Source organism: Pteropus medius, unplaced genomic scaffold (genome assembly GCF_902729225.1).
Source record: "Pteropus medius unplaced genomic scaffold, Ma_sr-lr_union100, whole genome shotgun sequence".
NCBI classification, from domain to species: Eukaryota; Metazoa; Chordata; class Mammalia; order Chiroptera; family Pteropodidae; genus Pteropus; species Pteropus medius.
In genome coordinates, this window is record NW_024345872.1 from 823,429 (window position 1) to 839,529 (window position 16,101).

General features: G+C 40.5%; 1 protein-coding gene across 1 annotated transcript in view; it reads right to left on the bottom strand.

The window, feature by feature from the left end:
- Positions 1-4,492: 4,492 nt before the first annotated feature.
- The window catches only part of CHRDL1 (chordin like 1), a 140,142-nt gene continuing 128,533 nt past the window's right edge, over positions 4,493-16,101 (bottom strand). The window contains exons 10-12 of the mRNA XM_039874772.1: positions 12,839-13,006; positions 8,367-8,456; positions 4,493-5,036 (exon numbers count right to left, since the gene is read on the bottom strand). Coding sequence (XP_039730706.1) covers positions 4,906-5,036; positions 8,367-8,456; positions 12,839-13,006 — 389 coding nt within the window. The 3' untranslated portion in view covers positions 4,493-4,905. The remainder of the gene's footprint in view (positions 5,037-8,366; positions 8,457-12,838; positions 13,007-16,101) is intronic.

Consider the following 16,101-nt stretch of genomic DNA (forward strand, 5'->3'; position numbering starts at 1 on the left):
TGAGCAAATACTTTGTATTTTTACATATAATGGCATATAAAAGGTAAATGCTCTCAATGTCCTTATCTCTAAAATAGATTCAATAATGGGACCTACCACATAGAGCTGTGCTGAAGATTAACTAAGAAAACATGCATGCCAATTGATCAATACAGTGACTGGCACAAGGTAAGTGCTTTGGTTATTTCCTAGGAGCATGGAGAGGGCAACAACTAATGGTGCCTGAAAGAGGTAGATGAAGTCTGAGATGAGCAATGCATGTTTTAAAAGATAAGTAGGTGCTCATTAAGTAGAGGTATCAGGGGATGCATATTCCAGGCAAAAGGAGCTGTGTGCAAAGGCAGAGAAGTACTAAGGACATAGAAAGTTCCAGAGGATGGATTCAGCACAGTTGCGCATACAGCACATAGGGAGAAAGGGAAAATGGTGGCAAATTAGGAGGGAGGCAGGCAAGTCTCCACAGAGAAAGTGACATTTCAACTGAATGAATAGGAGGAGTTTGGCAGGCAAAGAAGTGGGGAGGACATTTTAGAGGTGAGAAGAACATGTAGAAAGGCACAAAGTTGTAAATGTGTATGAAATATTTTGGAGACTGAGCTGGAGCTGGAGCTCTGCTTTCAAGGACTCAGCTCTCCTACTTGGAGGATGTAGACTTCTTGAGCTTGTTTGGCAGACTGGTGGGGTGGACCCCCTAAAGTCACTTTGCATGAGGGATTTGGTGGAGAATGGAAGCAGAACATGTGCACTAAGGAGAAAGGAATTAGGACAATCTCATGTCTGTCTTGGAGGCTTACATTCAGCATAGCTTCTGCATACTGGTAACTGAGCCCTGAGAAAAGGGCTGAAAGTAGAACCTAAAGAACTTGTTTCCATTAAAACCTCAGGAGACCCTGAGGCACAAGAAGACCCTACTTTGGTCCACATAATACATGCTCAAGAACTATGTGCTAATTGGTTTAATGTGCAGTGGCCAAGTGTAACATTACAGATGGGGAGAGAGGAGGGCATTCTTTCCACTTGTGCACAAGATACGGTGCCACTGGAGAACACTGAGGATTCCAGAGCATCATCATCATGGTGACATTTCCAGGCCAGGAGGAACATCTATTGTCTATATCACAGATAGCACTTGTGGTGAATGACAGGAGATGTGTGGTGATGGAGGCAGTGGGTGGCTTTTTTTTCTAGCAGTACCTATCACAGAGGAAGGCCAAAGCAAGAAAGGGAAAATAGGGTGGGTAGTAACATGAGGCATCAGCAGGACTTATCCTTGGGCCCATATGAAACAATCTTTAGGGCTTCCTGAGAATCACTTTGGGGAGGAGAGGAGGTTAGAAACTGTAGAGAGGAAAAGATTAGAAAGGAAGCAATTAGAGCAAAGGCCAATAAATATGGACTACATTTAGGAGAGCAAATTGATAGGACTTGGAGCAACTTGGATATGGATGATTAGGGAATGAAGAGTGCCGATGGGGCCAAGATGCCTGGTTTGAGTTTTGTGGCTCCAATGGAGGTGGAGCACTACTGGAATTTATAGCCCACTGTTCCAGAAGACAGTGTGCTCGGTGTAAAGGAGACTAAACTAACAGAGCTGAGGGAGACTAGGTTCAGCTCATTCATAGTAAGGGGCTGGCAGTCAAAGGCCAAAATTTTGCCTTGGTTGTGGGTCAAGAATTGTGTTTTGAGGGCTCAGCATGGGGGCATGGCTTCTCATGCATCTCACACAAGTTAACCCTCCTTTTCCCATTAATTTCAATCTTTTTCTTTCTGTAAGATCCCTCTCTTCAGTATTGGCATGGACAAATATTTCCCATATTGAAGACAAAATTTTCCTTTGGCCTCATATCTTTCTCTAGCTACTTCCTCATCTCATCTCTCTACTCTCTGTAATTAAGCTACTCCAAAGAGCTGTCTCTGACTGCTATCTCCAATTCCTTCTTTCCCCTCACTTCTGGCCTCTGCTCCTATTACTCCCCCAACATTTCACCACCAATGATTTCTGTGCTGCTAATACTAACACATACTTTACTGTCCTTATGTCATTTGACATTTCAGCTCTTATATCTTGGCTTCTGTGATAGCACAAATCTCGCTGGTATTAGGAATTTGAGGAAATTTAGTTTGGATTAATATATGTGACAAAACTTATCCTGTTTCCTATACAAATTTGCCACTGAGCAGCAGACCAAAATTGAGGCCTTCTTGAAATCCAAGTCAATGGCCTTCTGTCATCATTGTTTTAAATGCCTTGGCCTAAAGAGAAGCCAAAAATCAATGGCATTTTCGATGTCATGCCATTCTTGAACATCCATGGTCAAAAATGAATGCTCTCTATGAACTAGATGCTACTCTAATCACTTTACATTCATTGATTGAATTAAAACTCAATTTAAGATTGCAGGTAAAGGGCAATAATGCCACTATTATCTCCATTTTATAATTCAGGAAACTGACAAACACAGTTGTAGTCCGACTACAAAGTTACCACTCTTACTCACCATGCTATAGTGTAATGGGGGTGGTGTCAAGTTGAGTGAGAAACAGCCAGGCCTACTCATTACCGTTACCCAGTCCAAGGTCAGCATTGACCAGACAGTCAATTACTCACACAGCATTCATCCACATAATTTTTCAAAATTAAATTTTTTATTAATTTAAAAATCCAGAAATACAGTGACTACATAAATAAGTACCATATTTAGGTACATGTCCTGTGAGAAGAGTGAAAGGGTAATACTGTTATGTTATTCTTATTTGTTTACATGAGTTAACTATAAAGTGTCTATAACTGCTAAATGGTGCTTATGGTTTTTGTTATTCCACGTGTTTATGATACAAATAAATACACAAGTAGAACCATATCGACTCCTCTCTACTAACTATAGGCACTTGGCCTCTTCTCCCTATGTCCTACTCCCTACATACTACCAAACACTGGAAGGTTTCTATGTTGGCCCAGCACAGGTCCCCAGCTCCTGTTTCACACAGCACTTTGTAAAGGTGTGTCCCATTACCTGGGGGCAGCAGTCTATCTAGGGAAGCTCTCTGGGTGTTCCCTGAAGGTTTAGCTTTCAGAGAACATCTGGGTGGGAAGGCTTTGGGGTGAATCAGCAAGAAGGGGAAATCATGGCTTTGCTTCAGGATCTGGTTACTTCTTTCCACACTATGGAAATACTGCCACCTCTGGGAGGGAGGCAGCAGCTACTTAACACCTTCTTCACAATAATGCTCTGTGGCATTTCAGCTCTGAATGTCTGACCTCCCTTTCCTGAGGAGAATGTGTGTGAGGGGCTGGTGAAAGGCTTGTCCCATGAAGGCCTGGCCACAAGGCCCCTGTGTCTCTTTTATGAGAACAGACTCCTTTTTGCCAGGTTGCCATAAAGACTGGACCTTTTACATTTTTCTCTATAGATTTCAAGTACTCTTAAGAAAAAAAAATATGTTCCTCTTGCCTATGGTCACTGAGTGGGCAATATGGGATTTCTGGGTCCTTGATATTTTCAAGTACTCATGAGAGTTCATTCATACCCCATCAGAGAAGATAAATCTAGAAGGCAGGCTTGACATCTTTGCTGTGGAGAATTTATAGTTTTTCCACAAAGATGATTTCTAAAGCCAGGCCTCAGAATGGACAATTTATGCTCTGATATTGTGCTGCAAATAAGACATTTTTTTTGAGCAGGCTTCTCTAGGATCCATGATTCAAATCAATACTTGATGGATGAGATGAGAATGACAGTAAGGTTTAGGATAAAGATCTGTATCAGAATTCCCATCTCCCCAAATAAGCAATCATTCTCCTAATTGAAGAGCAGACATTCAGAAACTCATGAGGACTGAGCCTGTTTGCAAAGTAAAAATCAACTCCTGTAACTGGAGAAGAAGGGAAACTGCCCTTTTAAGGAGCTTCCAGAATTTAATCATTTAACCTAAATTTTTGGACTAGAGAACTATGGTCTCAAGAAAACTAGTGAGTATTGCACTATTATTTGGTGAGTTTTATTGACTTGAAAACACAAGGATGGCCTGGTTGATGTCTATCAACTCCTTTATTCAACAATTATTTTGTCATATGTGGATTCAATTTCTGAGAATTTTACTGAATTCTAACTTCTTTATGGAGGCTCCATAAATGTTCAGGGAGAAAAGGGAAGTGGGGAAAATTATTTACCACTTCAAAGTGAATGAGGCCATGAAATGGTGTTCTTATTTCTCACCCTGCCACCATAGTTAGTGACTTCAACAACCACACCACAGACCCAAAGGCAGAGCATTCTGCTCACAGTTCCTTATTTATCCTCCTGAGTACTAACAATTACCAGCTACTTGGGAACCACGCCAGGGAAAGGAGGGGAGAGTCAACAGTGGCCTTGCATTGAAATGAAGGCTTAGTTTAGTGCGTGCGTGCGTGCATGCGTACGTATGTGTGTGTGTGTGTGTGTGTGTGTGTAGAGGGGGGAGTTAATTTTTTTTAAAAAAACACAAGACATTCTAAAATTCAAAGAGTATAATTTCAAACAAACATTTTCTCTGTACTACTGAACTCCTGCTAAGAAGCAATTCCTTTCTCTTTCTTTCATTGGAATAACTTTCTAGCTAGAAACCCTGGGGTTTTGTTTACTCTTTAACCTGTAAAGAAGTGTGATTCTCCTAGAAACGGTTATGGTGTTCTGTCCCTCTTCCTCCCACAAATAATCCAAGACTCTTCTAGTCTCTTTAGAGGAGATATTTAAAGGGCTGACACACCACTCCACATAAAAGAGCAAGTTATGCTGTGCATGGTATGAATAATTAACTGCATTTGAGTTTGGGCTTTAGGACACTGTTGACAAGCAAAATAAGCCTGCAGTCCAGCTGCAGCTTGAGTTTTCTTGCTTTACCCTATCCAATACTGTCTGTCTCATCTTAACAGTGGCCCTTTTCAGACCTTTCCAGGTACAAAACCTTGACCAAGTCTTCAAGCTCTGTTCTGCACACGCGACTTGAACACATCTGGCTGATTTGAGCTTCTCCTTCAGTGAATATCTTCCACTGACCTAAAAGGAAAACATAAGTGACCCAGTGATGTAAGAGCTGAGCAGAGCCAATTAGCAGTATAACCAATATCCCCCATTTTTTCCCATTCATGCACAGCCCCACCAGGTGAGCTGGGATACAAATGTCAGGTGGTTTCAGCAGAAAAGTCCCCAAAACATTTTTCCAGGGGCAGATATGAAAAATGGGCCATGGAGTTTTCATTTCAACACACATTATTTGTAAGAATCCCGAGAATAATACATAACTGACTCAAGAGTAAAATGTAAATATTATTCTTTGAATTTTTACAGTACATTTAGCATTTGCAAAATGCTCCACTATTCAGGTTATTACTATTTAAGTGGCTCACTTTGCACCAGGTCAAATAGGTAATTTGGAAAACACTACCTGGTAAATTACTGGGGCTTTGCTTACTATCTGGGGCCCGAATATTGGTTTGGGTTACTTGATAATTTACTGCTCTTTTCTCTGTTCCTGCCACCATTTGTTAAAAAGTGCTCATCTCTGCTTTCTCCTATGCCTTCAGGCTGTCCTTACCCCTTCTTTAGCACTCCTCAATCCCCTCCTATGGCTTCTTTTTTTTAAAAAAATTATCTTATTATTAGTTTCAAGTATACAGTACATTGGTTAGACAAAACAGTTTACAAAACAATTCCCCTGATTACTCCATCTTCCCTTTGGCTCTACACATAGCCATTACATTACTGCCTCTTATGGCTGCTTATACAGCTCCATTCTCATATCCTGCATGTGACTCCTTTCTACTCTAGGTAAACACGCCTCTGTCCCTTCCATTCCCTGTTTTCTCCTCTTTCTCCATGGAACTGTACACACTTCCAAAGTGTCCTTGCCAATTTTCTATCCCCTCTTCTATCATGCTAATTGAGCAAACATTTTTGAGTGCACATTCTGTGCTGAGCACTAGAAATCACCCTAGAGCTCTGATCCATTTTTTTTCTAACTGCCCTAGTCCTTGTTGGCAAGATCTTCTTCCTTCTCTTGCCCTGTCAAATAATCTTCATAACAAACTGCCCACCCTGGATAACTTCTTCAGTCTTTTTTTTATTCCTGTGCTCATGATATTATACCTGGAGGACTACTAGTCTAAAGTTAACAAGCTCCTCTCAACCCAGAAACTATGTTGAACCTCTTCTTTTTTTCACTAGCCACATCAGAACAAGACCCCCCCCCTCTTTTTATAGATTTGATTCCTCTGTTCCTATTTCCCTATTTTGTCCAACTCAATGGCAAAGTAGAAGGGAAAAGTGAGAAGGGCTGGGAAAGAAATCAGCTTTTACTGAAGCCCTACTGTGTGCCAGGATCTGAGAGGCACATTATGAAAAGGGGTTAGGCTTGTCCTTCTTTGTCCCCAGGGCATCGCCTCATTACTCATTTCCTTCAGCATTGAAGCACGTGCTATCTATTTCCATTATACACCCCAAATACAACCTGTTATAAACAGAAAATTTGTTTAAATAATCTTTCAAGTCCCCTGGTACCTAGCAGTATCTTTTTCACAGTATGAACAAAAATGTGTTCTTTGACATTAATTGGTAATTTCAAAAGTCACATCATAGACCCTGGGTCCCTAGACTCTGCCTCCTTTATTCCTTACTCATATGTGAAGACTCCTAACTCTTCCATTTGAATTCTCTTACTATACCATTTATTGTCTATTGGTCTCCTACAGAACAAACAACTGACCTCATCAACTATATTTCCAGCTGCTTATTGGATAACTCTACTCAGATGGCTCTTAAGCATCTTAAGGTAAAGATGTTCCAAAAGAAACTCAGCTTTTTTTTTTTTAATTTTACCAATTCCTGCTTATTCTCCAGTTTCCCATTGGTGAATGGTATTACTATTCACTCAGTCTATAAAGTTAATATTGGAGTCATTGGAGTCATTCCAAATCCATTTCTCTCTTTGATACTGTTCTTGATGATTTAATCTCAGAGTGTGTCTCACAGTGACCTCTCCTCCCTGTCTAACCCACTTAACACAGTATAATTGCTTCCTAATTCAAATTATCATCAGCTCTTTCACTAACAGTCTACCTTTCACTCCCCACACAGCAAGTACCGCTTTCTAAAAAACAAACAAATAAACAAACAAACAAGCAAAGAAAACAGATGTGAACACATCCTTCACTTGCTTAAAATTTTAACTGCGGTTCTCTGGTCTGGAGATGAAGTCCAACTTTTAGCATGCATATTGGGCTCTACAGGATCTGTCTTTATCAAAGTAGGTGCTTAATAAACCCATCTGACAGCCAAGAGACATCTTTCCAAAGCACCATTTTGATATCACCACACTGTGAGGATAACGCAACTACAAATGCTACCTGCTTTATATCTGAACTTCTCATAGGCTTCTTCCAGGCCCTCTGACTACTTCCTACCTCCAACTCCTCTCATCTTTCTATGAACCCTAGGTGGTTTTTGCAATTGTTCTTCACACACACTTCTTGTTTGCTCTTGTCTGAGTCTTCTCCTAGGCTGTACTCTCTCCCCGGACTGATTTCCTGACCTGTTGACCAGTCACACTCTTCTCTTTTAAAACACACCTCCTCCCTAAAGCCTTCCCCGACTAAGCCCAGGTGGCTCTCATCTCACTGTTCTTTGCAGATTCCCCTGAGCACTTAGGTATATAACTCCTCAGAAGTATACTAATTCACAGCGAAGGCGTTTTCATGTTTTGTCTTGCCCATTAGAATTCCCTGTGGATAGAAATTCTGTCTTTTATACCTTGAGAAGTGCACCCCACTCCCCCCAGTGCCTAATAGTATCTAGTCCCTAGGCTCCATCTAGCTTAGAAAGTGGGAGAGCTGTAAGTATGCCCGAGTACCTGAATGTTTGTAAAAAAGATGACTGCCCAGCGGCAGTTCCAAAGAGCCATACAGAGTTTTGATACAATACAGGAAATGATATGCATTCATTTTCTCTCTCATCCCCACCACCAGAGGACATATCTTTCTAGATGTCAAGTCTCCACAAATATATCAGACCTGGAATCTTGTGAGCTTTCTCTGATCTCACTGAGACTCTGGCGTTAGCAGTTTCATTAAAGTATTCAGGAAACCTTGACCTGAGGTGGCTTATGCTCGGATTACATCTAGATTTGTATTTACCAGGTCCAGGCTTTTCAGTTCACATGCAAACACCATATTCCATGCTAAGTCACTGGAAGAGAAATAGAACATCCTCCAATGCTGATAGCAAGCATTGCTAATGTTCATTGAGAATACAGAGAAACTTCGTTTGGGGCTATGCTCCGTTGAAAACTGGATGTGTTTTCCAGGGAGGAGTAAAGAAAGAGGTACCACTTACTCAGGGTTGTCCTGGTCACCAGCTTAAAATGATGGAGCTCTTCAAACATCTTCTTGGAGATCTTCTCAATATGGAAGTGCTGAAGGATGCCTGGGGTGAAGCAAAAAGTGGGACAGGTGGTCAGGTGTTCTCTATCTGGAAGCACTAGCCACTTTTTCTGCTTGAGCTGAGCATGTCATCTCATTACTGGGGCTTAGGAGTATCGAGCTGGGCTGTGTACTATGCTTAACCAGGAACTTGGATGGCTCAAGGGTTATAATTGACTCCATTTGTTTTCTTGGCTCACTGGATAGGGAGATAGTGCTGCTGACCATGGGACCCCCTCCTAGGGAAACCCACATGGAATCAAACATGGGTGCTGGTTGGAGCTTCTGCAGCCAAAGGTAGTAGTAGAAATTCTGCCCTTGCCCCGAGTCTGGGTAGATATATCCCTGCCAAACCACAGGGCTACCCTCCTGGCTAAGCAGCTAGAGCCAGCAGGGGGATTACAGACAGGTTGTTTGTGGAAATGGAGAAGCCATTCCTGTTCTTGAACTCACCAAAAAACATATTTTCCTTTGAGAAACATTTGCAGTTTCTTTAGCTCTCTTAAAAGATGGAGATTTAAAATAAGGGGGCTCCACACTCTTAACCTTGCCTGAAGAGCTTTTATCAAATTAACATGTAAACAACTGAAAGCTGCCTTGCAGTTAAGTAACAACATGTTACCATCCCACTTAACTAATCCTCAAGAGGTCTACAGGAAGCAACATAAATGAAGCCTTGTTTTTTTTCTTCCCACCATGAACGAATCTTGATTGCCCAGCACTATAAACAAGGTTATTTAGATTCTACACTAGTGAGTTGAAAAACATCCATACACCTTAGTGGGGTGAGAGATGTAGTATGATGAATAGTGGGCCTACTGCCTGGGAAGCCAACAGAACATCGCTTAGTCCTAGGTGGCCAGTTATAAAGGAACCAGGGAGTTAGAGAAAGAAAATCAACATTCCTAGGTGTAGAGAAAAATAAACATGAATGAGAAATATATGTGTGTTCTAGAATACTTTTTAAGGAGTAGGGAAGAAATCATTCTTTCCAGAAAGAAAGATGGCTGTGAAAGGGGAGAGAAAAAAGTCCCACAAATACTAGAACAGTTGTTTCTCAAACTATGGCCCAAGTGCCTCCTTCATTAGAATCATCTGGCTATTTGTTAAAAATGAGGAAGTTTAGAACCTACCCAAGGCCTACTGAATTTGCATCTCTTAGATGGGGCCAGGTAGCTGCATTTTAAACCATCTACTTGCATGATCCTGAAACATACTAGTGTTTGAGCACTCTCAAGCCTTATGCAGATGCCAGTAGAAAAAAAAGATGTGCATGATTTTCCAATTGAAATCTCACTTCTACACTTGAATTCCTAGAAAACTTGGCCAGACTAGATCAGCACTCATCTTTTATCTATAGGATGGTTTGAATAGCTATAGGATTACAATGAGCACAATGTGACTTGCTATGGCAGTTAATGTAAGTAATCAAAAAAGGAATTAGGAGGAGAAAAAAATGGCGTAGATGACAGAGGCTATGTTCATCCCTCTGGCGACCAAATCAAAGTTGTCACGGAAACAAGGAGCAGCAGCAAGAAAAATTGCCTGAGATGAACAAGCCATACAACTAGGGAGAAATCCAAGAAAGCATCCTGTAACACGGGGTGAGGAAGTGGGGCTGCTTGGTTTCAAGTGGCTGAGTGAGATTGAGGATGCAGTACTGGAAGCGGCAGAAGCCTCTTAAAGGGGCTATGTCCACAAGCAGATTTTTGTGGTGACAGACCTGCTCGCTCTGAGCACCGGTGCCGATTTGGCTGTGTGCAGGGGGCACCAAGGACTTATAGGGAGACACTGCCGGAGTGAAGGCTGAGGTGAGATTTGCTCTATACAGAAGTGTCAGCGTATCCATTGTTGCCTGTTGAGCCCTCCCCCCAGTAGTGTGCGAACACAGCGCCGTCATAGCCGTGACATCATCAAACTGGATAATAGAGGTCGCTCCACCCAGAGGATTCCCTTAAATCCTGCTTCCTCCAACTCACGGCTCCACCCAAGCCACATCCAGGTGTATCCTCAGCGAGTCAGGAGCTCTTGCTGAGCAGCACCTAGACTCATACTGGAGGCAGCTGGCCTCAGTTTCTAGGGTGGCCTTTTGAGGCAACTATAAGCATAGCATCTGTGGATTGCTTGCTGAATCTTAACAGATGGCTCCAGAGGGGTAGAGGCTTGGGCTATGTTTGGCTTGCAGCTGAACTCCTCTTAGGACTGTGCCACTGGACACCTACTTCACAAATCCACACTAATAAGACCGAGAGACTTAGGAGCTTTGCTTAGTGCATAGAAACAAACATGGAATGGCAGCCAAAATAAGACAAAGAAGCAGAAACCATATGAGAGGACAGAACAGAGATCCAGATATAATGAAGTCAAGTAATCTAACAGATGCAGAGTTCACAACATCTAACAGGTTGTAAAGATGCTCAATGAACTTTTGGGACATGTAGATAAATTCAATGAGAACTTCAACAAAGAGATAAAAATGGAAATGGAAATTATAAAAGGGAATCAGTCTGAAATGAAGAACATATTATCTGAGATGAGAAGTATATTAAATGGAATAAACAAAGGAATAAAAAAAGTGAATAAAGAAGAGGATCAAATGCCTTATCTAAAGGACTGGAAGGCCAAGGACACACAATCAGAATGGCAAGAGATAAGGTGCCAAGACTATAAAAATAATTTAAGGAGCATATGGGACACTATTAAGGGTCCCAATATCCATCTGATCAGTGTAACAGAAGAAAATCTGAACAGCTGTTTGAAGAAATAATGATGGAAAACTTCCCTAACCTGGTGAAGGAAATGGACATAAAACTCCAGGAAGCTCAGAGAATTCCCAAAATCAGGGATTCAAAGAGGCCCACACCAAGACACATCGTAATTAAAATGCCAAAGGTTAAATACAAAGAAAGAATATTAAAAGCAGCAAGAGAAAAACAGTTACTTATAAAGGAACACTCATAAGACTGGCAGCTGATTTCTCAAAAGAAACTATGCAGGACAGAAGGGCTTTGCACAAAATATTTGACAGTATGAAGACCCAGGATCTACAACCAAAAATAATTTATCCAGCAAAGCTATCATTTAGAGTTGAAGGACAGCCATATAAAGAGCTTCCCAGACAAAAATAAGCTATAGGAATTTATCACCACCAAGCCAGTATTACAGAAAATGTAGGAGGGACTTCTTTAAGAAGAAAAAACATGTATCAAAAACAGGAATACAGAATAGTAACAACTACATTCCTATCAATAAGTACCTTAAATGGAAAATAATTAAGTGCTACAACCAAAAGATAGAGTAGCTGAAAGGATAAGAAAACAAGACCCCTACATATGAAAAGGAAGGGGATGGAAAAAGATATTGCTTGGATGGATCTAGAAGGCATTTAAGTCAGACAAAGATAAACACTATGTGATTTCACTTATGTGCGGAATTTGAGGAATAAAAAGAACAAACTAATCAAAAACAGACACAAATATAGTGGACAATTTGGTGATGGACAGAGGGGAGGGGAATTTGAAGGGCTGGGAGAATGGGGTGAAGTGTTAAAGCAGTACAAATTAGTAGCTGATGGATGGCCATGAGGAAGGGGAGCACGACACAAAAAAATGCAGTTAGCATTAATATGTTGGCTAGGTGGAAGGTCAGGGGAGGGAGGGAGCAATTGGGAGGATTGTTTTATGAACTATACAAATGTTTAATGTACTGTATACTTGAAACTAATTAAAATAAAATTTAAAAAAGGAATTAGGCATCTCGACTGGGATTGTTGCTCCAGTTAGACTATAATCTTGAGGGCAGGGATGATGTTTTAAACTTCTCTTACTCCGGAGTACATGGCATGATTTAATAAACTCTGCTTCCCACTGAATCAATGGATTTTCATGTTTGTGGAGTTTTATATTGGAAAAAATGGTAGACTATACTTTGATAATTTGCAACCCTGGCTACATACGAAAATTATCTGTGGATCTTTAAGAAAACCCCTTAAGCCCAGGTCCTACTCCCAACCAATTAGTCAGAATCTCTGGGGGTAGGTCTATACATTTGGTAATAATAATAATAATAATAATAATAATAATAATAATAATAATAAACTTATCCTAGATGACTCTAATGTGTGGCCAGTGTTGAGAACCACTCTTCTAGCCTTGTTTGCATGAGAAATACAACAAACCCCAAGAGGCAATACTTCTTTTTAGCCAAGGTTAAATTTAAAGGCCATAATAACTGTGTTAGTCATGTGTTAGTTTCTAAGCAATCAGGAAATCTTCTGACCAAAACAGAGGAACGGGTCGAAGCAAAATTAATGTGAATTTTCTTCTTCCCAATGTCCCCTTTACAAAAAAAATAATAATAACAAAAAAGTAATGTTGTCTTGCTCACCCTTTCGAATGGTCCAAACGTGGACCTCTACCTGAGGTGGTCTCTCTGTCTCCAGTGCAATTTTTCTGGTGGTCTCTCCATTATCTGTGAACACGGACTCATACACAGGCATTGTTTCTTCTCCACAAAAGTAGGCTTTGCTGTCAAAGCTTTGGCCTGGTAGTTCTTCTAGAATCAGGAATCAAGTAGAGTTTTGTCATGGTTTTCCAAAACTAAAAGCAAACTTCTGCATTTATGTATCTCATTGTTTGTAACACCTTCTACTTATAAAAAGTGGACGATCAACAGGAACATTCTTATGGAGATAAAATTTAACCCATATTTTACTGGCTCAGCCTAGACTGCCCCTGTAACAGCCATCAAATCTTACAAAGAACACATGATCTTTAAGTCCACATGATGTCAGCATCCATAGTTCTGTAGAACACTAGCCCACAAACTAAAGTGGATCTACCCACCAGCACATGATAAGTGGATCCTAATGAGGAAGAAAAATGTGGCCAGGTATGGATCTCCTAGGTACTTAAGGGGACATAGGATTTTTCCATGCTGAGTTAGGATCATGGTCTGTCTAGCTTACTGTTACCAACAGAGACCCTAGGAATGGGCTGACAGAGGGCCTTGGTTAAGCTCCTTGACATCACTTAGGTATACTTAGAAAACATCTATGACATTCATTTATGTGCATATACTTGCCCAAAGGATCTATCCCAACTGGCTTGACATTTCTGAATGCTCTTTGATTTTTTTTGTAAGGGGAATGATAATACTGAATCAACACCAATGCCAAAATCTAGATGTCAGATTAGTCATATGCATGCTATGCTAAATGAACGGTTGGGAGACACACACAAAAAGTAGTCAAATCCCTCAACTATGGATCAAAGTATCAACTAAACTTGGGTCAGCTTCCAGGAATAAAGGTACCATCCTGAGATACCCCATTCCACTCCACCATCCTCATTCCTCAGCCCCCTACCAAGAAAAGTTTCTCCTGGTTGGCTATCTGTGAGTCGAGTTTCTTTGCCGGCCTTGAAGTCATCACAATCTTCAACTGTGTATTTAAATTGTACACTTAAATTGGGAACAACAAAAAGAAGCTATGGCCACTGAAAACTTTGAATATGTGCAGAATTCATCTGTAAGAGCATCTGATGAAAGCATTGAGTGCTTCGAATCTATGACTCTAGGAAGATCACTGTTAGCCAATCAGACTCATGAACAAGAGGTTGTAATCAAATCACTATTGCTGACTTGATTAGCTTTCCTTCCCCCACCACCATACTGGTACTGTAAGGACAAAACCAAATCTTCTCTTGATGATTCCAGGTTGGATTACTCAATTTGCAAATTTTCCTTGAATTGAGCTTCCTTTCTCCTTTAGTCTTTCTTTATAGTTATTTAATTACTCAGTGGACCAGTCTAAAAAATGTATTTAAAGGGTGTGCTAGCACTTTTCAAATGGGAGAAGGGGAGGAGGTCACTAAGCGTACAGGGACTTCTATGTATATAATTATTACCTTTAGAATGAGAGCTAAGTTCATTTGTTAAATTTTGGTCACCAGCTCAATACTGGCTATGGCTATAACTGCCATATGAAATCCACAATGGCACTGGAAGGACCTATAGTATGCTAAAAGTTCTCCTAGTGTCCTGAAGAGTCATCCTGCACCACCACTCCTTCCCCTCCAAGAACTTAATTTACTCACCAGAAGGGATCTACAAAAACAAAATCCATTAGTGACTCAACCCTGGCTGGCTTAAAATATTAAGAGTAAACAAAGTGTGTCTTTCGAACTACTTGGGAACATTCTCCTCATTCCACACCCTCCACTTCAAGGTGCTTTCTGATCACTCCATGTTCACTTACTTTCATTTCCTTCCGGATAACCATGCCATGTTGAAGTCATTTATGGCCATTCTCACTTCCCAGGAGAATGCTACTGTCCTGAGCACTCCAGAACTAAGAAATTAAGAAACCATTTCCTTACAGAAGTGGTGATCACTGATGAAGGGGACATATTAGCTTAGCCTAGGAATCTTTTAAGTCTTAATGGGAGCTTTTTATGCTGTAACCCAAAAAGAGTGTGCAATAATAGGAATTCTAGGTATTAGGGTGGTGCAATGGGGTGAGAGGTGAGCTGGGGAAACTTCAGGAAGTTGAAGGCCTATACGACCCTGTAGGTGGCTACTGATATGCAAGGCAATGCCAGCCTATACCAGAGCAAAGGCAAGAAAGAGAGGTAAAACTCATTCTCTATTTTGGCCCTAGTTTGTTACTGGAAAAGCCCGCAATCATTTGTTAAAATAAAACTTTTGGTTGGATCATCTGTAAATTGTATTTGTCTCTTTTCCCTTTTCAACATGAATAATTGAATTTACTATTCTTTTTTCCACCTATCTTTTCCCCTCCTCATTCTTTTGTCCCTTCGTCATGTGTTATTTTATTAGAGGCTAGTGATGTCATGATCTTCCCATTTCTCACAACTTCAAATCGTTCAGGGCTATTGAGATATCGCTTCTTCAGAGAAGCCTTCCCTCACCATTCTTTCGAAAGTGCCACCCCCCATTCATTATCGCCTGATTCTATTTTTTGATTCAGAGCACTCATTACAACCTAAAATTACCATATTGATTTATGTTTATTGTCTTTCTTCTCCCACTAGAATGTAAGGACCATGCTGGCAAGTAGCCTTTATCTGTCTTGTACACAGTAGACACAGACACATAATACATATTTCCAGATTGAATGCATGAAGAAGTGCATGCCCTCTGATGCTCTGAAGTTACTGAGTACTTAGAACAGGTGCCCTGGCCTCTGTGGACAGTGACTCTTATTAGGTAATGTGACTATCAGGACTCATTCAATATGCACACCCATATCTTGCTTACTGAACACAGAATGAGAGAGACACTCATTCCTTTCATAATGCCTAGTAAGTCTTCTATCTCCACACACCTGAGCAGAGTGGGAAAGTAGATTTTTAAAAGAAACACTTTTAGTCAATCGTACTCTTCAATATGTTGCCAATTGAAATTATGGAGGGCAGTTTTTAAAATTTATTTTATTTTTATTATGTCAACATTGGTTAACGAAATCCAGTAAGTTTCAGGTGTGCAATTCAACAGTATATATACATACATATATATGTATATATGTATGTGTGTGTGTATATATATATGTATATATGTATGTATATATATATGTATGTACATATATATATTGCATAGGGTGTTTACCGCCAATAGTTAGATTTGTCACC